Genomic DNA, 22,209 nt, shown 5'->3' with positions numbered 1-22,209 from the left:
TAAATAAATAAAATCTTAAAAAAAAAAAAAAAAAATACTGAGTATTTTTCAGAGCTAGAATAATCCTAAATTTGTACAGAACCAAAAAAAAACAAAAACAAATAACAAAGAGCCCAAGCAATCTTGAGAAAGAAAACAAAGCTGGAGATATACTCCCAGATTTCAAACTATACTACAAAGCTATAATAATCAAAACAGTATAGCACTGGCACGAAAAAGACACACAGATCAACGGAGCAGAATAGAGAGCCAGAGACCGGTCAATTAATCTACAACAAAGGAGGCAAGAATATACAATGGGGAAAGAATATAATGGGGAAATAAACAAGACAGTCTCTTCAATAAATCGTGTTAAAAAAACTGGACAACTACATGCAAAACTATGAAACTCACTCTCTTACACCATACAGAAAAATAAACTCAAATGGACTGAAGACCTAAATGTAAAGCCTGAAACCATAAAACTCCTAAAGAAAAACAGAGGCAGTAAACTCTTGGACATGAGTCTCCGTAATATATTTTTGGATTTGTCTCCTCAGGCAAGGCCCATCAAACTCCTAAAGAAAAACAGAGGCAGTAAACTCTTGGACATGAGTCTCCGTAATATATTTCTGGATCTGTCTCCTCAGGCAAGGCCCAATAAATAAATAAAACTACATCAAACTAAAAAACTTTTTCACAGTGAAGGAAACCATCAACAAAATGAAAAGGCAACCTACTGAATGGAAGGAGATACTGCAAATGATGTACCTAATAAGGGGTTAATTTCAAAATATGTGAAGAAACCGTACAACTCAACACCAAAATATCAAATGATCTGAGTAAAAAATGCACAGAGGACCTGGATAGAGATTTTCCGAAGAAGACAAACAGATGGCCAATAGACACATGAAAAGATGCTCAACATAACTAATCATCAGAGAAATGCAAATCAAAACCAAAATGACATACCCCCTCACACCCATCAGAATGGCCAGTATCAAAAAGACAAGAGGGGCACCTGGGTGGCCCGGTCAGATAAGCATCTGCCTTTGGCCCAGGTCATGATCCCAGGGTCCTGGGATGGAGCCCCACATCAGGCTCTCTGCTCAACAGGGAGCCTGCTTCTCCCTTTCCCTCTGCCTGCCACTGCCCCTGCTTGTGCTCTCAATCTCTCTCTCTCTGCCAAATAAATAAATAAAATCTTAAAAAAAAAAAAAAAGACAAGAAATAGGTGGCTCAGTCAGTTAAGCATCTGCCTTCCGCTCAGGTCATGGTCCCGCTCCTTCTGCTCCTCCCTCCCCCCAGGCTCGTCCCCTCTTGCGCGGGCAGGCACACTCTCTCTCTCAAATAAATAAATAAAATCTTAAAAAAAAAAAAAAAAAGACAAGAAATAACAAGTGTTGTCAGGGATGTGGAGAAAAGGGAATCCTTGTGCACAGTTGGTGGGAATGTAAATCAGTACAGCCACTATGGAAAACAGTACGGACGTTCCTCAAAAAATTAAAACTAGAGGGGGCACCTGGGTGGCTTGTTCAGCAGAGCCTTCGGCTCCAGTCATCCTAGGGCCCTGGGACAGAGCCCTGCACCGGGCTCCCTGCTCAGCAGGAGTCTGCTTCTTCTCCCTCTGCCTCTCCCCCTCAACTCGTTCTCTCTCTCCCTCTCTCTCAAATAAATAAAATCTTTTAAAAAAAAATTAAAACTACAGGGGTGCCTGGCTAGCTCAGTTGGAAGAGCATGAGACTCTTGATCTCGAAGTCATGAGTTCGAGCCCCATGTTGGATGCAGAGATTACTTAAATAAACTTAAAAAAAAATAAAACTAGAAATACCATACAATCCAGCAATTCCACTTGTGGGTATTTATCCAAAGAAAATGAAAAAACTAATTCAGAAAGATATATACACCCCTACGTTCATTACAGCATTATTTATAATAGCCAAGATATGGAAACAGCCTAAGTGTCCACTGATAAATGAATGGATAAAGAAGATGTGGTATATATATACAATGGAATATTACTCAGCCACAAAAAAAGAATGAAATCTGGGGCACCTGGGTGGCTCAGTTGGTTAAGCATCACCTTCGGCTCAGGTCACGATCCCAGGGGCCTGGGATTAAGTCCCATGTCAGGCACTCTGTTCAGCGGGCAGCCTGCTTCTCCCTCTCCCTCTGCCCCCCCCCCCCAGCCTGCTTGTGCACGCGCACTCTCTCTCTCACTCTCTAATGAATAAATAAAATCTTAAGGAAAAAAAAAGGAAATCTTTGCATTTGTGACAACATGGATGGTCCTAGAGGATAGTATGTTAAATGAAATCATACAGAAAAAGACAAATACTGTATGATTTCACTTATATATGGAATCTAAAAAACACAACAAACAAAACAAAGCAGGTTCATAAATACAGAGAACTGATAGTTGCAGGGATGGGGGGCCTTCGGGGGATGGGCAAAAAGGTAAATTAAGAAGTACAAACTTAAGAAGTAAGTCATGGGGATGTACAGTGTAAAGATTATAATCAATAACAGTGTAATAAGTTTATATGATAACAAATGGTAACTAGACTTATCATGGTGATCATTTCATAATGTATGTGTCAACTCACTGTGTTGTACACCTGAACCTAAAATGTCAACTACACTTCAGTAAAAAAATTAAAATTTAAAAATAAAAAATACACAGAGTGCCTGGCTGGCTCAGTCAGTAAAGCATGCAACTCTTGACTTTTGATCTCGGGGTCATCAATTCGAGCCCCACACTGGGCCTAGAGCTTACATTAAAAAAAAAAATTAAGCCTACAGAAAAGTGCCACCAGACACCTGTGATTCAGATCCTGGGTTTCAATCAATTATTAAAAAGGTAAAACCAGGGGCGCCTGGGTGGCTCAGTCGTTAAGCGTCTGCCTTCGGCTCAGGTCATGATCCCAGGGTCCTGGGATCGAGCCCCGCATCCGGCTCCCTGCTCCGCGGGAAGCCTGCTTCTCCCTCTCCCACTCCCCCTGCTTGTGTTCCCTCTCTTGCTCTCTCTGTCAAAAAATAAATAAAAATCTTTTTAAAAAATAAATAAATAAAATGTTAAGAAAAAGTAAGTAAAAATTAAATAAACAAAAAATACAAAGCACTGCCACCAGGGAAGAATTTCCATTATGTTTATATTTATACATTAGAGACTTATATACCTTTAAAAATCTTTAGGTATCCAAAAGAAATGAAAGCTATCTCCAGACAAAAACTTGTACGTGAATGTTCATAGCAGTATTGTTCGTAATAGTCAAAAAGTGGAAACAACCCAAAGGTCCATCAATCAATAAACAGATAAATAAAATGTGGTGTATACCTATAAAAAGAAATGAGGTACTGATACATGCTATAACATGGAAGGACCTTTAAAACACGATGCTAAATGAAAGAAGCCAGTCACAAAGGACTACATATTAGAGGACTCCATTTAATGATGAAATGTCCAGAATAGACAAATCCACACAGAGTAGACTAGTGGTTGCCGAGGACTAGAAGGTGACTGCTACTGAGGCACCTGGGTGGCTCAGTTGGTTAAGCATCGGACTCTTCATTTCAGCTCAGGTCACGATCTCAGGGTTGTGAGATCGAGCCCCACATCGGGCTCCACGCTGAGCACAGAGTCGGCTTGGGAACCTCTCCCTCTGCTCCTCTCCTCGCTCATGCTCACTCATGCTCGCTCATGCTCTCTCTCTGTTTCACACTTTCTCTAGTCAGCTTAGGACACTCTCCCTCTCCCTCGGCTCCCTCTCCCATGCGTGCGCACTCTCTCTCTCAAAAAATAAATAAAACCTTTAAAAAAAAAAGTGAATGCTACTGGGTATATTTTTTGCACGGTGATTAAAATATTCTAAAACTGACTGTGATATGGCTGGACAACTCTGTGAATATACTAAAAATCACTGAATTGTACACTTTAAATGGATGAATTATATATCTATAAAGCAATTAAAAAAAAGTCTTTAGGCCCTCAATTTCCATAAACCTAAGAATTTTCCTGATGAAATTCATAAAAACACTAAGAAGGGTGCTTTAACCATAAAAGAGCACTTACTAAAGGAAATAGACAAATCCACATCTGCTAAATCTTCTGAAACCATTAAGAAGTCACTTTAAAATCAACAGTTCTCCAACATTACATGAAAAAAACACAGAAGAGCCTTCCTCTGAAAAAGGTGCAATAACTCTTCAACTGCAGGCTGTATCACCAATGCCATGTACATCCTTCAGGCCCAAGTTCTTTAGACAAATTTCCAAATATTAAGCTCCCAACCTAATACTGATCACTGACCATCACTCCTTACTACAGTGGTAGGCAGGGTGCAAACTACCAGAGCAGTCCAATGAGCAGAAGCCACTCTCTCATTACGTCTCCTTACTATATCCAGAAAATGAAGAAACTAAATGTAAAAAATAGAGCAAAGAGGTCCAGAAATCCGTCAACAACAACAACAAAAACTATTATTTACCCTATCCTCAGCACTAACTACTCTTCTAGCAGTGTGTGGTCTGTCAGTCCTATCTTTCTCTATGAATGTTAAGCCATTTCCCAAGGGTGGATAGATTCTAAGCAAGTGCTAGAACTTTTGTTTTTTAAGTATTTTTTTCCACAATATGCAGAAGCATAATTCTGTAATTGGGCTCAGCCTGTAGAAAGTATTCAGCAAATGCTGCTGCCTGAGAGAAAACAGACACATGCACAAAAGATGTGTGCCTCTTCTGCAAGTACAGAGAAGTGTGCTGAGAAACAGTATCATATTACTTTACTTACAAAGCACTTCAAACACGTCCATAACTGAAATCTAAAACACAGCTCTTCCTAAATAACTGTTTTTCTCTAAGAATCTCATAATAACAAATTTAAAAAAAAAAAAAGAATCTCATAATTCATCACATTTCCCTCTTCTTTGGCCACAGGGACTCCAAGAGCAAATTCTATAACCCACCCCCCCTTCTGGTACATATTTATAAATTCTAAATTTACTCCCTTCATTTTCCTGACATACCCTTATTTTCCCATTGTTACATCTCATTACCACCTATTCTATAATTTTTTTTTTCTAATTCCACACCAAACACCTTGTGAAACAAAACAAAGATGTATCATAAACCTCAGCAAGTTGCTATCTAGGGGGCACATACAATCAAGTACCACACACAGTATTAGAGAAGAGCATCTGACTAAATGCTATTTTTTTTTTTCCACACTGGAACCTAATTCTTAAAAATGGAAAACAGTTCGGGGCGCCTGGGTGGCTCAGTCGTTAAGCGCCTGCCTTTGGCTCAGGTCATGATCCCAGGGTCCTGGGATCAAGCCCCGCATCAGGCTCCCTGCTCCTCGGGAAGCCTGCTTCTCCCTCTCCCACTCCCCCTGCTTGTGTTCCCTCTCTCACTGTCTCTCTCTCTGAAATAAATAAATAAAATCTTTAAAAAAAAAAAAAATAGGAAAACAGTTCTAAAAGTTATAGTCAAAGAAAGCCTGCTGATGATCCTTTTGACCAAGTACATAACGTTAAGTCTTTGTGAACTCCAAATATAATGAAAAAGACTCCAGGAGTACTGGTGTAAAACAAAATATGAAAGCATGGACTACTCAGCTTTAGAGTATGATGTTAACCAAATGGCAATGGCCCAAATGCTGAAACATCTAAGCAATCTACCCAGGAAGATAAGAGGCTCATAGTCTAACACAATCATTCAGCAGGGACAATAGAAAAGAATCTCCAGGGAATGACAAGATTGTCAGTATGGGGAATACTTGGGCTCCCTCCCAGTTTAACACAGTATTTAATAATTACAAATGCAAGTATTAACTCACAGTCATTGGAGAGTAAGAACAGCCATATCAAGGGTGGGAGTCAAGATACCACTAAAAGATGACACCACCAAGCGAAAGAAAATGGGGGTACAAAGAGTCAAAAAGAAGGTTTATCCACTGACTTTTGCCTGGCTATCTAGAATTATCTCCCAATGGCTGTCAACCCTACGGTGGATACTGATCCATCCTAGAGCCAACAGACTACTAGCGAAAGTGAAAAAGATCTGTGAAGTTGTCCTCTAAATTTCCTTTCACCAAAACAGAGCTACCTACCTCTGCCCCTTAAAAACCAGTACAGAGGTCACACAGTTCAATTGGTCGACCCTAAAATTTTTTCCCTATTTCATCACTCACTTTATCTCACAGCAGTTTACAGAGAAAACAGATTTCACAATAAGAGAATAAAACAATCACAACAAGTCAAAGACTTGACCTTGGGTTTTGCATGACGAAACCTTTAACACTATTCAAAACAGAAGTTCTCAGGTTATAAAAATTACTGTTACAATAAATACACAAATGTTTTGTAGGCAAGATTTTTAAATGATACTATTAATACTATTTAAAATTTACTTAGATAGGAAGATGTGTTTTCTAGTATTTTATAATATCCTGATCCACATCCATTGTCTTGTTTACTATGGGTATGTTTTACAGGCCAAAAAAACAAAATTCATGAGACTTCTTTCCCTCACTCCCCTCCAAAGACTTCAATTCGGCCCAAAAATGAGGCTTTGAAGTTTCTAAGTATGGCAAATACAATAATCTTAAGTATTAAAAGAAGTGACACTTGGGGCACCTGGGTCAGTTAAGCATCTGCCTTCGGCTCAGGTCATGATCTTGGGGTTCTGGGATGAATGGGGGTCCCTGCTCGGAGGGGAATGTGTCTCTCCCTCAGCTCATGCTCTTTCTCTCTCGCTCTCAATCTCTCAAATACATAAAAAAATCTTTTAAAAAAATTTTTTTAATAAATAAAAATAACTTAAAGTTTAATTTTAAACTTAAATTTTAAATAAATTTTAAAATATTTAAAATTAAATTATTTTAAATTGTAAATAAAGCTTGCAAGATTTTTAAAGTAGTGCATATCACCTCAACACATGTTCTCAAGCTGTTGTTTAAGTTTTTATTTATTTTTTTTTTTAAAGATTTTATTTATTTATTTGACAGAGAGAGACACAGCGAGAGAGGGAACACAAGCAGGGGCAGTGGGAGAGGGAGAAGCAGGCCTCCCGCAGAGCAGGGAGCCCGATGCGGGGCTCAATCCCAGGACCCTGGGATCATGACCTGAGCCGAAGGCAGACGCTTAACGACTGAGCCACCCAGGTGCCCCTAAGTTTTTATTTAAAGAGCCTCATGCCGATTATCTGTCAAAGTTTATACTTTGAAACTAAAACTTAAATATTTAAAAAAAGGCATATATATGATACACACACACACACACACACATTTAGGCACAGCTTAAAGAGCTCACTATTAAAAGAGGGGAAAACTAAGACACTAAGAGAATTTCTACATCAGACAGGAAAATCCTAACTTTAAAAGGTGGGAAAAAACTGATTGTTCATAAACAAGAATAACGATGAGAGAAATGGCTATAAAGTACTTGGAACAATAAATAGCTTCCTTCCCTCCAACACTGCTGGGAGGCATCACAGCCTGTGATAGTCTTTACTTTACCAGTTCACTGCTAAAAGCATTCTGCCAATTTGGCCTTAAATTTTGTTCCATTATGTCAGAAGGCCTTAAAAAAAAAAAAGCTAAGGAAATAGGCCCACCAAACAGGAATTAATAGCCCAGGGGTTATGGCAAAATGTGCTGGCAAGCAGATCACTTTATATTGAGTCACTCTGTCTCAATATAGATAAGTTTCCCACAATTACTACGTAGAAAACACATGTAAATAAAAACAAATCTGGAAAAAAAATGCACTTTTGCACTACTGCTTCTGTGGAAAAAAGGCACTCTTGCAATTCTAGGAGAAAATTCAACATTATTTGTATTCTTCTCCTTATTATCAAGTTTATCATCTCTAAAATTCAAGCAAAATTATGGCCACTAATTCTCTGACCTCAGAGTGCTACTTTGTTGTTGTTGCAATCGCTTTGTTTGCTTTGGTTTAGTTTTTAAGGCTGGAACTATGGCGGCGGGGGGGGGGGGGCAGAAAAATAGAGAGAGAGCATGGGAACTGGAATCACAAAGACCTGATTTCAAAACCATATTCTACCTGGTAACTAAGCTTCAGTTTCTCATCTCTCAAAAAGGATATTACCTCCCCCATGACATTGTTCTGAGACTTAAATACAGGAAATATAGCCCAGTGCCTAAAATATAAATGCTTCTATCCCCATCAGTAGTTCCCATCTGACAGATCAAACACCTTTTTACTCCTCCAATTAGTAAGTGGCTGATGAGGGCAGTGATTCTCCGCTTAAAGATAAGCCCCTCCACTCACCTCTGCCTCACCTGCTGCCATGTGTTTCCCCGCAGGACAGCTGAGCTCTAAGATCTACCACTTTACCTGAGTACAAATCTGAAGAACTTATGGTCCTCCCTCATTCAATCAACACAAAAATTACAGACATCACCTGACAAAGGGGCATGAAAAACATAACAGTCTCTGCCCTGGAATAGTTCAAACCAAGATGAGATCAACACCAAAACCAGTAAATTATAATACACTATAATGACTACAGAAGAGGTAATCTGTGTGTGGCCTACATCTGCAACACAGCAACTACCCTGAGTTTCTCTAACGCTCTTCATTATATCATGTGTCTGGCCCAACAGAACTGTGCTGTGATGAGTGCCAATTCCAAGTTGGTTCACTGATTTAGGCCCCTATGTATGGAACAGGCTTTACCATTTAACAGTAACTCCAGTTTGCTAACTGACCCAGATAAAACTGCTCAACAAGTCAGAAGTAGTTCCTTATGATAAGGCTCAGCATAAGACACAGCCCAGACTAAGCCTTCAATAAACACTTGTTGACTTGCACAGTACAACCAGATTTTAGATCTTAGAGCTCTGCCAAAAACCGACCTGGAGTTTGATTTTCCCACCTCGCACAGGACAGGCGAGCACCTTGATTCTCCGTTAAGCTTTACCCAACAGCCTGTCATTAGAAATGCCAACACAAGATCTATAGTAGAGATTTTTCAAACCAATGTTTATGATTTCTAAACAATGTTTAGCCAAATAAGGCAAAGATTACAGGCCTTCCACATTTGCCCCTACACAGATACCATCCAAACCAAACACCTCCTCCTTAGGTCTCTCTCTGCATGTACAGCTGCCTACATCTCAAACTCAACATATACATTACCAAATTTAAATATCTTGTCCCCAAATCAGATACCCCTCTCTATTCCTTTTCCTCTATTACTTCATTTTCCCAGGGACCTAACATTTCTAATTCAGTCACCAAACTCTGTACTTCTCAGTCCCATAATTTCTTTTTCATTGCTCACACCAACCCTTACCCACTCTAATCTCTCACTGCCAACTCAATCTTCCCAAACACCACTGGATAAAAGCCACACATACACATTCAAAAACCCTGCAGCCTAGTGAATTAATAAATCTTAGTCTTGGCATTCAAGGCCCTTCTCTTTGTGACAATATCCTTTTCCTCCAATTTTATTTTAAAGCCAAAGGATTAGGGACTCATGTGTTTAATAGATTTCCTCTGAAGCTCTGTTATATGCCAAATTCTAGGGAATGGGATATTGAGGTGAATAAAATCTAATTCCCACCCCAAGACTCCTAGCAAATAGGAAAGAAATACAGTGCCTTAAAGATAAAAAGCGCCCTGGGGCACCTATGTGGCTCTGTCGGTTAAGCATCAGAATCCTGATTTCAGCTCAGGTCATGATCTCAAGGGTTGTGAGATCAAGCCCTGTGCTGGGCTCCATTCTCAGCAAGGAGTGTGCTTGAGATTCTTCCTCTCCCTCTCCCTCTGCCCCTGCCCCCACTTGTGCTCTAAATAAATAAATAAAATAAAATCTTTAAACAAACAAAAAAGACAGAATGTGCCCTAAGTGCATAAGAAGCCCCACAGGGGCACCTGGGTGGTGTCTGGCTCTTGGTTTCAACTCAGGTCATGATCTCAGGGTCATGAGATCAAGCCCCACATCGGGCTCTGCACTCAGCATGGAATCTGCTTAGGATTCGGTTCCCCTCTTCCTATGCACCCCCCAACTCTCTCACCTTCTCTAAAATAAATAAATCTTTACAAAAAAAAAAAAAGCCCTCTATATGTCTAACTTCTTAGTGTCCCTCACCTACCTACACATAGTAGGTTCTAATAAAGCAGCACTAACGTTGAGGATTGTTCCAATAAACTAAAGACATAATCAATGTGCTCAATAAATCTCGTGAATAAGAAGTAAATTCCACCTCTTCATTTCTACTATGGTAAAGAACCATGGCACACACGCTGCCTTTTTTGGAAGGGTCAGGGAAAGCACAACTGAGAATTCAAATCTGCAGATGTGCTCGTACCTAATTTATTTCTGAAACAGAACAGAAGCACCAAAGACCTAGTGAAAGATGTCCGTTCTTTCTGCTAGTCAGTACTCAGAACTCAGATATGGACAATATAAAATGAACGCTCTACAAATTCAACCTATATCCTATGTCAAAGAATAGCCTGATTAAAACATTCTAATCCTTTCGTCACTATGAGGAAGTTAGGAAACACAGATCAGGCAAAACTCTCTTCTCAGTAAAATATGCTGTGATTCCAGCTGTGGTTTTGGATTAGTAAAAGTAAGCATGTTAAAATTAACCAAACCCAACAAGTGCTTAGAACAAGAGGACAAAGATGGTTGAAACCTAAAAGCCACAACCACTCCTCTCTGATACAAAACATCAAATATACCAGTTCCATTTCAAATAAATTTCACTTGAGCAGCTAATTTGTTATCAACTTCCTAGTACCTTCAACTATAATATCTTAAAAAACAAAAGTCACCCACACCCAACAGGAAAGGCTTTGAAAATATGGATGCAGCCTATAAACAGCCCAAACAATTCTTAAAAGAATACATGGCAAAGGGAAAAAAGTATTCTTGGTTTAAAAAGTATGTATGAAGGGCGCCTGGGTGGCTCAGTCAGCCAAGCGTCTGCCTTCGGCTCAGGTCATGATCCCTAAGCAGGGAGCCTGCTTCTCCCTCTGCTTCTCCCCACTGCTCATGCTCTCTCTTGCCACCTCTCTCTCTCTAATAAAATCTTAAAAAAAAAAAAAGTATATGTGAAAATGTAGCACATGCCCATTAAAACAGTCTTTTCTTAAATGAATTGGTGGTTTACTATTTAGCACCAGAATGATAAATGACCCAGTAACAATATTACAACATTTATCCTTTAAAACAAATGACTCTTAAGTTTAGACCAAATGAAATTAGCAATTTAGGCTTTTAAAGACATTCATTGAAAGCACATATCCTAAGTGAACAGAGATTATAAAAGAGTTTCAAAGCTGAAATAGTGAACTTTTTTTTACCTGATGTTCTGCATGAATGTTATCCCCAGTAGGCCATCGATGTTTGCTATTATTATAGCCGCCTCCACCACTGCCTCCTCCCCCAAGCTGCTCACCATGCTGCCTCTGAAAGAAGTAGTCCACCATAGCGTCGTCTTGGGAACGGCCTGCAACTCCTATGGATCCTGGGACAGGGCTGGAGTGTGTCCCAGCTGCAAGAGCCTGATTTGCAGCTGGTTGTGGCTGCGCTTGCGACCCTGTTCCAGATGTCAAAACAACAGGCATGTTGGGATTAGCTGGTTCTTGAGGGTGATGTTTCAGGTGGGGGCTGAAAGAGTCCTGCCAAAGCACTGCTTTTCTCTTCAAGACACATGCAACGCTCATTCCACCAACACCTAAGGACAAAGAGGTTACAAATGTTTAAAATTTGCGTTTCTTAAAACATAACTTGATATATACCAAGACAAAAATATGAGCCCCATGTCTTTTGCAATACCACATCTACAACCAATTTCTACCAAGTAGCTAAGCGTTTTATAATATATACACAATTTTCCAAACTGAAACCTCTATTGTTAAGTTGCTGAATATGTGCAGGTGTGGAAATAAATGTAGTTGGCTGGTGGCAGGCAATATGACAAGGTACTGAGATCAGAATTCAATACAGCAACTTCAGGAAAGCTTATGTTGTTACCAAACCTAATAATACAGAATTGGACTTCAATCAAAGGCCCCTCTACCCAACTTATTTACACCTTAAGCCAATTTTGCAGATACTTCTGAAATGAACAAGAGCTCTATAAAATATCACTTTACAAGTCAAGCAGACATAAACCAATAAACCAAACAAAAATCCAAACTCCATATATAATTAGCAATGACTCACTGTCTAAAACTTGAAAAGATCCTTTAAAATGTACAAACATATTCATAGGATGCTCCTTGAAGAAACAGTAAGGCCCCCTGACCAAAAACAGCAACAGATGTTCTTAGCCTGAACCTTTTTAGCCGCTGGTGGGGGGTGGGGGGTGGGGGGGAGAGGTGGGGAGTGTCAAAATTCTTACGAATAATTTACAATTGTAATCACATCATTATTCCATTATAAACAGGATGAGACCAACCAAGTTCAAACAGTTTACTAGTGTAGAAAGCCTCACTGTAAAAAAAAGACACTTCAGTAACAATTGTGTGGCAAATATACTACAGACAGTATCTTATCAGTCCTACTTTACAAATGAAAATGCTTAGCTGGCTCAGACTGTGGAGCTTGCGACTCTTGATCTCGGGGTTGTGGGCTGGAGCTCCAAGTTGGATGTGAAGATTACTTAAAAAATAAAATCTTTAAAAAATAACAAACAAATCTGTTTTGCACCCAAGCTTAGTTCTTTCTATCAACCCCTTGCTACTCCCCTGCTACTCCCCAGTAAATCAACACAGATACTATTTCTCTCACTTGCACCACTACTCTTCTCTGGAACAAAGAATCTTCAAAATGTTACTATGAAACATTACTATTTAAATTTCTTAAAATCAAAAGCTACATTTGTACATAATATAGAACATCTGTCAGCCTGTGGGTGCTTTAAAAATTGCTACAAAGTAATTAATCAGTTACCTATTAGACTACACCTGTCTATACTCTCCGGAGTCTAATTTCAAGGCTATCAATTTAATAGTCCACTGCTACAAATGCCTTCTCTCTCTCTACCAAGCCCTACTGTAACATTTCAAAAACAGATTCATAAGATTTATGAGAAATCTATTAAGTTATTTCTTTACAGTATTAAGCCTCCTGATAAAGAATTGCTTCTCACAATTCATGTTCTGAAGCCAGAAGACACAATGGAATCTGTAATTTATTCAAAGCCTAATTTGGAAATGCCTAGTTTCAGTTAACAATTCCAATCCATCAGAATCTTACTAGAGTAGTGGGTACTCTAGCTTTCTAGACTACAGTTTCTGCTTTCATGAATAGAATCATGTTCTTGCTTAAGTACCAAAACCAAAAAGTCATAGCTGTGTTTACCATAGGCCTTTGCAAAGTGCCAAGCAGCCTAATAACCTCCCGTTTGATTTTCAAAAGAATTAATTGCCCTTTTTTATGGAGGTATAACTGACACATAACATTGTATTAGTTTTCATGAGTGCAACATAATGACTGGATATTTGTATACACTTGAAATGATCACAATAAGTCTATTTACCATCCATCACACCATACAGTCATTACCCTCTTATTACCAATAGTAGCCAGTCCCATTTTCTTCCACGAGGGAATATCAATGTAACAGTCTGTTCTAGAGCAAGCCAGGAATCCCAAAACCTAAGTTTTACCACTAACCCAGCAACCTCTCTGAGCCTGTTTCCCCACCTAGAACATAGAAAAAATGCTTTCTCTAGGACTCACAAGTTTTTTTTTTTTAAATCAAAATAAAATGATATAAAACTTTTTGGTAACTTTAAAGTCACCACGCTGAGACCCCAGGCATTCAGTTACCACCAGTTAAGGCAATGAAGCTCCAGTCCCTAAGAGGGTTCCTAAAATAGCAAATGCAATCTTCACTGAAATAAAAGATTTGCCACAATACTTATCTAACAAAGAATTTCCATATGAAAAAGGTTTACCTCTGAAACTCACAGAACACTACTACAGTCTAACCAAGGGGTTGGGGAGGGGAGAGGAGTTCCCATAAAAAAGTTCGAACAAAACAATTGGCTTTTGTAAAGCTATCTGGATGCCCTAAGACTTCCTGCTTTACCTAATGAGGCAAGGCAGTTTCTCAAACAAGAGAAAACCTGGCAGAAGGGACAGTTCTGAAAGTGAGCAAATACCTAAGCAATTAACATGTGTCTTGGGCAGTTGTGTAATATCTTGGCAACTACAGCACAAAAATTAAGAAATCAGTCACTTAAATTAAATCACAAAACATTTAAATTGCTGATGCCTTTTAGAGAACTCTCACAGCCCACTAAAAGGTTATGTGTAGCATTTGAAATGTGACTTTTTTTACAAATAGCAATTATAAAAATATTTTAAGCAACCAGAAATAAGTGCTGATTCTAGTTACTCTTCCAAAGTTTTCAAACTGTCCATCAAAGTGTTTGGTTTTTTTGGTTTTTTTCTGGAGTATCACTAATAGATTTTATTTCAAGCAAAGCAGCACGGTTTAATCTCTCCACCACTCACCTTTTTTTTTTTTTTTTTTAACTAAAATGCTTAGTTTAAAAGGTGTTTATTTTTTTGCCACACTGAAAGAAAAAAAACAAAAACAAAAACCTCTGTGGTCATAAATTTACTTTAAAGCAGTTCATCTCAAACCCAAACTAAACTTCAAACCCAACTTCAAAAAGCTGTGGCCCTGGACAAAATAAATTCAATTGTGGCTAAGGCGAAATACGAATTCAAAGTTCAAAATCCAGTGAGTATTTCCCAAAGATCCAGGTAAACAATCAACAGCCCCAAAGAGTGTTTTATAAAGTTAAAATTAGCAATGAGTCAAAATGTTTACTTTGTTTACGAAAAGTGCTTTGGGAGCCACGTATCTTGGCTTGTTTTGGTGAGTTTTTATGTGTTTCTTAAAACAAACAAAAAGCTAAAGCTACAAGCCTATTGTTTCAGAAGTAAGTGACTTTAAAACAGAACCCCAAAAAACCCTCCATAAACTCTCATTCTTAATCCCAGGAAGAATAGGAAGTGAACGGATTGGGTATCGACAACTAAAAACAGTGTTTTCTCAATTAGACAATGAAGAGTAACAATTCCTCAAGTTATGGGGAGGATAAAACCTTCCATAATGCGCTCGCTCTCTCTCTCTCTCTCTCTCTCGTGTGTGTGTGTGTGTACACGCGCGCGTCGGGGGGTATGGGGGGGCTCTAGTGGGGGGAAAAAGTTACAGGAGCTTATTTCTCACTTGACATGGGAGTGGTACTGACAAGTATAACAAACGATGTCTGTTTACCAAGAACGTCTGTGAGGACTAAAACTATGTGGTACTGCGTATCTGTTTTCCTACTACCGAGGGGTGAGCCCCTCTTTGAGTTAAGACAGACACTCACCAACACACGGAGGCTCAAAGAGGAAGAACCCACCAAAACCCAAGCTCTCACGGAAACAAAAGGCCACAAGCACCCAGGAGACTAAAAAGCGATCTGAAACTTCCTGATCGCCACTTCTCCACATTTAAGGCTCGCAAAGTTCCCCCATGGTGGGTCTCGCCTGTAGACAAGGGCCAAGGCTGTTCCTAAAGCGATTTATTGTTCCTCCTGCTTCGGCGCTGCCACGGAAGCTCAAGAAGTCGAAGAAATCCAGGGTGGCCCAGAATTACACTTCATGGCCACACAGAAGACTCGCGGCTTCGCAAACCCATCAAAAAAGCAACCCGAATGGCAACATCAATCTTCGGGGGCTCCAACGGGGCCGAGCAGAAATGTACAGGCACGTCTATGCCCTGGGCCCGGGCCTAAACCCTCGGCATTTTCCTCGCTTCGACCCCGCTCCCCACCCCCTCCCTCCTTTGATAACAATAGGGGCCTTGCTGCTGACTCCAAAACATGTACGAGGAACAGCGAGTGAAAAGCCTCAGCCAGGGCCCCGGGCGGCTTTTCTAAAGCCCTTCTCACCCCCACAACCGCTCTCAAACACCAATACAAAGGGACAATCTGCTCGCTGGGGGTCCGGAGCAGCGTTTGGGGCCGGCAGGGTGCGGATACTCACGGGCGGAGCGGTAGGATGAAGATGGATTTCAGCCCCCCGATCTTCTCTCTCCGGCGCTCTCGCTCCCCCTTACCTTTCACTCCGACAACATGGCGGCCCACTGGGGACGGGGCTGGCGCGGTGCATCCTGGGATAAGCTCTGGCCCCGGCTCCGGCGGTGGCAGCGGCATGTGCGGAGAAGGCAGGCGGCTCTGGAACAGGTTGCCTGGTTGCCATGCCAACCCAGGGCCTGTGTGAACTTGGGAAACTCGCAGGCAACACAACCGCTGCGCGCGCGAGTGCCCGCCCGCTAGGCGAGCGCGCGCCGTCGCGAGCAGAAGGCGGGGTCCCGCACCGGCACTGGAGCGCCCGCGGTGCTCGCGGGGCCCAGCCACGCGCGGCACGGAGCAGGGCCCGGGGGCCGGGCAGGGGCGCCTCGCCGGCGGGCTAGGAACGATACACGCAGCACCGCCCGCCCCCGCGCGCTCCCAGCTTCACCGCCAGATTGCACCAGCCTCCGGGGTTAAGGGACGCTTGCTTACTCGCTCGGCTCGGGCTGGACAGGTGCTGGCTTCTAACCCCTTGGCTGCAGCTTTCTGGCTCTGGGGCCTTATTTAATCTTCCTGCCTCCATCGCCCCATTTGGAGAACGAAGAGGAAAATGAGAACGGCTACTCAACAGAATTGCCGTGAAGATTAAGTTAAATAATGTGGCTTGTTATTCCTTTTAAAGATGTCCAGCGCTTGGTACAGTGCCTGTAAACGGAACCAATGCATAATTTTCAGGGTTCCGTGCAACGGGAAGGTGCGGAGCCCCTTGTTCAAAATTGTTAAGGAATTTCAAAACTGCTGTAGCAGAACAGTAAACTAAAACCAAAGACATAAAGCCGACCCTGTCTGTAAGCACTCAACCAGTGTTCGCCATTGTCATACTGCTCAGTTTCAAAGAGGAATAGAAATTTGGCCATCTGATGCAACTGACTTTTCAAATCAGTAGTATTTGATAAGATATTGCTATTCTATCTCCAATTAAGCCCAAGATGGATCTGAAAACTTAGGCAAACCCCAATAGTACATACAAAAGACCAGAAGGGGATATGGGGAGAAACTTTATAATAATTGGAGGAGGGAAAAACGTTTATAATGAATGAAAATCAATTAGTTATTTTTAAAATTGAAAGATATTTAAACATCTGTCAGGAAGAGATGCCACCAACAAAGTAGAACAAATGAGAAAATAAGCTTTAAAATATTGCGATATGCATGGTAGACAGATGGTTAATCTTCATGATAAATACAGAACGTCTCTAATCTATTTTTTTTTAAAAAAGAGTAATCCAAAATAAACAGACAAAATCACTAGTGGCCAATAAACACATAAAGATAACTAGCCTGGGGCTGATGGGAGGAGGAGTAGGGGAATGGGGAGGGACAGCTAGTGGGTATAGGTTTCTTTCCCGGGTGTTAAAAAGTTTTAAAGTTAGATTGTAATGATGGTTGCACAACTCTGAGAATACTGTGTGCTAAAAACCACTGAATGATGTACTTTCTATGGGGAAAGTTTATGGCATGTGAAATATATCTCAATGAAGCTGTAAAAAATGGGAATATAATAAAAGAAACAACTTTGAAATATATTTTCATCTATTAATACGCTGGCAAAAATATAAATGATTATTAACATCCTGTTGTGGCAAGTTTTGTGAGAAAATCGGCACTCTTGTTTAAGTTGTTTGAGTATATATTTTATTTTTTAAAAAGAATGTTATTTTTATTTTAAAAATTAAAAAATGAGATTTTCAGGGTGCCTGGGTGGCTCGTTGGTTAAGTGTCTGCCTTTGGCTCAGGTCATGATCCCAGGGTCCTGGGATCGAGCCCCGCATTGGGCTCCCTGCTCGGCGGGAGGCCTGCTTCTCCTTCTCCCACTCCCCCTGCTTGTGTTCCCTCTCTCGCTGTCTGTCAAATGAATAAATAAAATCTTTAAAAAAAAAAAAAAGTGAGATTTTCATTTCTGAAAAAGAAGGCAAGGCATGAAAGTTAGAGGTCCTGAGCTCTGCCACTTCCTGGCTATGTGGCCTTGGGCAGGTCCCTTCAGCCCCCTCATCTACAAAATAAGGATGTCAATACTCTTCTCACAGGGTGGTTACAACAGTTTAATGAACTAACATATACAAAGTGCCTGACACAGAATTAACACTCAATAAATGTAGCTGTTTTATTGTAGTTGTAGTCTTGTACTCATTTCTGAATCCCCAGAGACCAACATAGTGCAGGGCATATGGTCATTGCTCACTAAATTTTGTTAAATGAATGAATTCAACAGCCATTTGGAGTGTCAACTCTCAAATTCAACAACCCTAAAAGTAATATGTTGTGTTCAGAGATCCAGCTCTTAAGCCAGACAAGAAATTACTTAACCTAAGTCTCCATTTTCTCCCATGAAACATGAGGTTAATATAACAGCACTAAATGAAATAAAGCAGATAAAACATTTAGTCCCATGGGGCCAAGACACTGTGTGCTGAGTAGCCATAATAGAAAAGCATGTTAGAGGAAGAAACATAGTAGACATGACAAAATTACAAAGTTTCCAGAATCTTACCAGATTCTGTGCTCCATGATTTCATTCTAAGATCCATGACTAACTCCTTAGTTTTCAGCTTTAGCTTTTATTACTCAGCCGTAAAGATTCAAATATCCATGTAGCCACAGCCATGTGCTACCATGCCACACCCAGGCCCCTGCCCAGTCAAATGTTGCAATCTCAACAGAATACTAGCTACCCATCCCTGATTTCCCTTAATTGCCCTCAAAGGACCTGAGGCCCCTGTCCAGCCCCAAAACAACCCTAGCAGAGCATCACCTTCCAACAAATTCATGAGACAATGCTTACCTATGTGCCATGTACTATGCTAAGATTTTTATATTCATTATTTCATTTCAAACTCCCCAAATACCTGTGACATGGACAACATAATTATTCCCATTTTAAAAATGAGAAAATTGAGGCTCCTGGAGGTTAAGGAACCAGATTAGCATATACCCAAACGTGTCATCTAGGGCTATTTGCTGAGAGTTGTCTGGTCAGCAGGATGTCGAAATCATCCCCAAAACTTGGGACTCTCCACAATTCATCTGGTTAAACCTGTCTATAATAGATAATATAACCAATCTCTGGAAGCTTTCAAAAACCAAGTCTAGGGGTACCTGGGTAGCTCAGTCGGTTAAGCATCTGCCTTCGGCTCAGGTCATGATCTCCAGTCGGGCTCCCTGCTCAGCGGGGAGTCTGCTTCTCCCTCTCCCTCTGTCTCTCCCCCTGCTTCTGCTCTCTCTCTCTCAAATGAATAAATAAAATCTTTAAAAAAAACAAAAACAAAAAAACAAGTCTCATCAAGCTGGCCTTGGGTGAAGATTAGGGTAGATTTGAGAAGGGTACTTTGGTCTAATCAGTAGAAACCTAATCCATTCCTTTGTAACCTAATCAGAGAAAGACAGAGATCTCAAGACAGAAATATTTAGTGAAGGCCATTTAAGAAAGCCTTGGTTCAAGGATTTCAAACAGTTGCTTCTTCCTTCATAAGGTAGTGGTTCTCAAAGTATGGGCTGAGGCTCACTGGTGAGTCAGCCAACCTGGCCAAGCTGACAGCTGAGAACAAATTCCAGAATGAGCAAATGCTTTTCAATTCCACAGACCTTTATTCTCTCTCACAGCCAACTGCTATGGGCTAGTAAATGTTGCTATAATAGGGTATTTGTAAACTGAATATAAAGCATTCTTAAGCAGAGTTGGGATACTCTCGATTTTCAGGAAACATAATTTGTTAGCAGTGTTGGTTTGAGTTGCTTTTTTAAACTTGTGTTACACTTGTGTTTTTGTATATTTGTGGAATCTCCCTTAGGTGGCACTTCCTCTCATTGTTTTGGGGCTTGGGTAATGGTTACAACGTTAATATTTCCATTGTCATTTTGTTTCTTATCAAATCTTGGCTATCACAGCACTTTTTCCATAAGAAGGTAAGAGGGAGGGTTGGTTTGGGATTGCAGTATGAGTGACTAGGTAATTCTGACCAACTCTCCCACTGAGGAAAACTAGTAAAATTGGAAAAATCAAAAAATCTCTTCTTGAAATCATTGGAAAGTTAACAAGTTAGTGAATTACTGAGCCAGGATCTGGGAAGAAAGAAATTAAGGAATGTAAGACCCACATTTAGGACTACTATTCCAGGTGGGGCATTTCCTGAGAGGTAGCTAAGAAACAGAGTGGTGCTTTTAGCAGCCTTGGGGAGTTAGAAGGGCAGAGACTGCAGTCTAGAACCCACTGAGAGAGGAAGCACCTAGTAAATAACTATCACTTTGGATTGGGATCCCAAAGGACTCCACTTTAAAGACTTACTATATGAGAGAGAGTGCGCACACATGTGGGTGGGAAAGGGAGAGAGAGAGAATCTCAAGCAGACTCCCTGCTGAGCATGGAGCCCCATGCAGAGCTCGATCTCACGCCCCTGAGATCATGAGCCGAAATCAAGAGCCAGCCACCCAACCCACTGAGTCATCCAGGTACCCCGGTTTTTGTTTTTGTTTTTATTTTTTAAGATTTTATTTATTTATTTGACAGAGAGAGTGAGAAAGCACAAGCAGGGGGAGCAGCAGAGAGAGAAGCAGGCTTCCCACTGAGCAGGGAGCCTGACATGGGGCTTGATCCCAGGACTCTGGGATCATGACCTGAGCCAAATGCAGACACTTAACGACTGAGCCACCCAGGCACCACTCAAATAAATAAAATCTTTTTTTTTGTAAAGATTTTGTTTATTTATTTGACAGAGAGAGAGAGAGAGCAAGAGCAGGAACACAAGCAGGGGGAGTGGGAGAGGGAGAAGCAGGCTTCCTGTTGATCAGGGAGCCCAATGTGGGGCTCGATCCCAGGACCCTGAGATCATGCCCTGAGCCAAAGGCAGACGCTTAATGACTGAGCCACCCAGGTGCCCCAAATAAATAAAATCTTAAAAAAAAAAAAAGGAGTTGCATGCTGCACTGACTGAGCTAACCAGGTGCCCCAGAATTATAAGCTTATTAATCCCAGAACTAAAATTTTAGACAATATGACCATAAATAATCACAGAGGAATCCAATGGCACATGAAAAAGATACAAAAGTACGGACTTGTTAGGGAAAGATAAGGTATGAAGAGATTTTAGGAATTGATAGGAACTAAATAAACATGAGTATGGGTTTTAGGATAAAGACAATTACCAAAAAATAAAAATAGCATCTGCAACTTTTAAACCAACAGAAGAAAACATCACCCTGAAAATGGGAAAAAAAAAAAAAAGAAAACAAAAGGGTATCTGGCTGGCTCAGTCTGTTGAGCACACAACTCTTGATCTCCAGGTAATGAGTTGGAGCCCCACATTGGGTGTAGAGATTACTTAAAAAAAATAAAGAGAGAGAGAGAGAGAGAGCGCCTGGGTGGCTCAGTTGGTTGGGCAACTGCCTTTGGCTCAGGTCATGATCTTGGAGTCCCAGGATGGAGTCCTGCTTGGGGCTCCCTGCTCAGCGGGGAGTCTGCTTCTCCTCTGACCCTCCCCACTCTCATGCACTCTCTCTCTCTCTCTCAAATAAATAAATAAGTCTTTTAAAAAAAGAGTAATTCCAATAAGTATAAAAAGGTTAAACTTGCCAATAAAAGACAAGAATTCTATGATATGGATGAAATTATGAGAGACACACTTAAATATAAATACAAGCTAAATATGAACCTAAATGGTAAAGAAGTATTTTGCATATTGGTAAAAACATCAATAGATCATGAATTATAAATATCACAGACCTTTGTAAATCAACATCACAACCTCCAAATGTAGTAGTGTAACTGACAGAACAACAGGAAGAAATAGATAAATCAATCATGAAAATGAAAGATTTTAACATAACTTCCTTCAAAATACAAACAAAAAATAAGTAAAAATATAAAAAATCTGAACAACACAGTTTTTTTTAAAGATTTTATTTATTTATTTGACAGAGAGAGACACAGCGAGAAAGGGAACACAAGCAGGGGGAGTGGGAGAGGGAGAAGCAGGCCTCCCGCGGAGCAAGGAGCCCAATGCGGGGCTCGATCCCAGCACCCTGGGATCATGACCTGTGCTGAAGGCAGACGCTTAACGACTGAGCCACCCAGGCACCCCAGAAGTATATAATTTTAAATAGACTTTATTTA

General features: G+C 40.6%; 1 protein-coding gene across 12 annotated transcripts in view; it reads right to left on the bottom strand.

Annotated features, from left to right (window-relative positions):
• Positions 1 to 16,287, bottom strand: part of PUM1 (pumilio RNA binding family member 1) — a 137,648-nt gene extending 121,361 nt beyond the window's left edge. For 7 of the 12 annotated variants that reach the window (XM_032389408.1, XM_032389473.1, XM_032389434.1 and 4 more), the window contains exons 1-2: positions 16,015 to 16,286; positions 11,322 to 11,695 (exon numbers count right to left, since the gene is read on the bottom strand). In XM_032389408.1, coding sequence (XP_032245299.1) covers positions 11,322 to 11,684 — 363 coding nt within the window. In that variant the 5' untranslated portion in view covers positions 11,685 to 11,695; positions 16,015 to 16,286. Of the gene's footprint in view, positions 1 to 11,321; positions 11,696 to 16,014 lie in introns of all 12 variants that reach the window. The other 5 variants (XM_032389426.1, XM_032389482.1, XM_032389463.1 and 2 more) reach the window with 1 other exon arrangement.
• Between the last annotated feature and the right edge of the window lie 5,922 nt (positions 16,288 to 22,209).

This window comes from Phoca vitulina, unplaced genomic scaffold, assembly GCF_004348235.1.
Source record: "Phoca vitulina isolate PV1807 unplaced genomic scaffold, GSC_HSeal_1.0 scaffold2, whole genome shotgun sequence".
Classification (NCBI taxonomy): Eukaryota; Metazoa; Chordata; class Mammalia; order Carnivora; family Phocidae; genus Phoca; species Phoca vitulina.
Note: the sequence above shows the minus strand (reverse complement) of the source record. Positions and strands in the feature narration are given on the sequence as shown.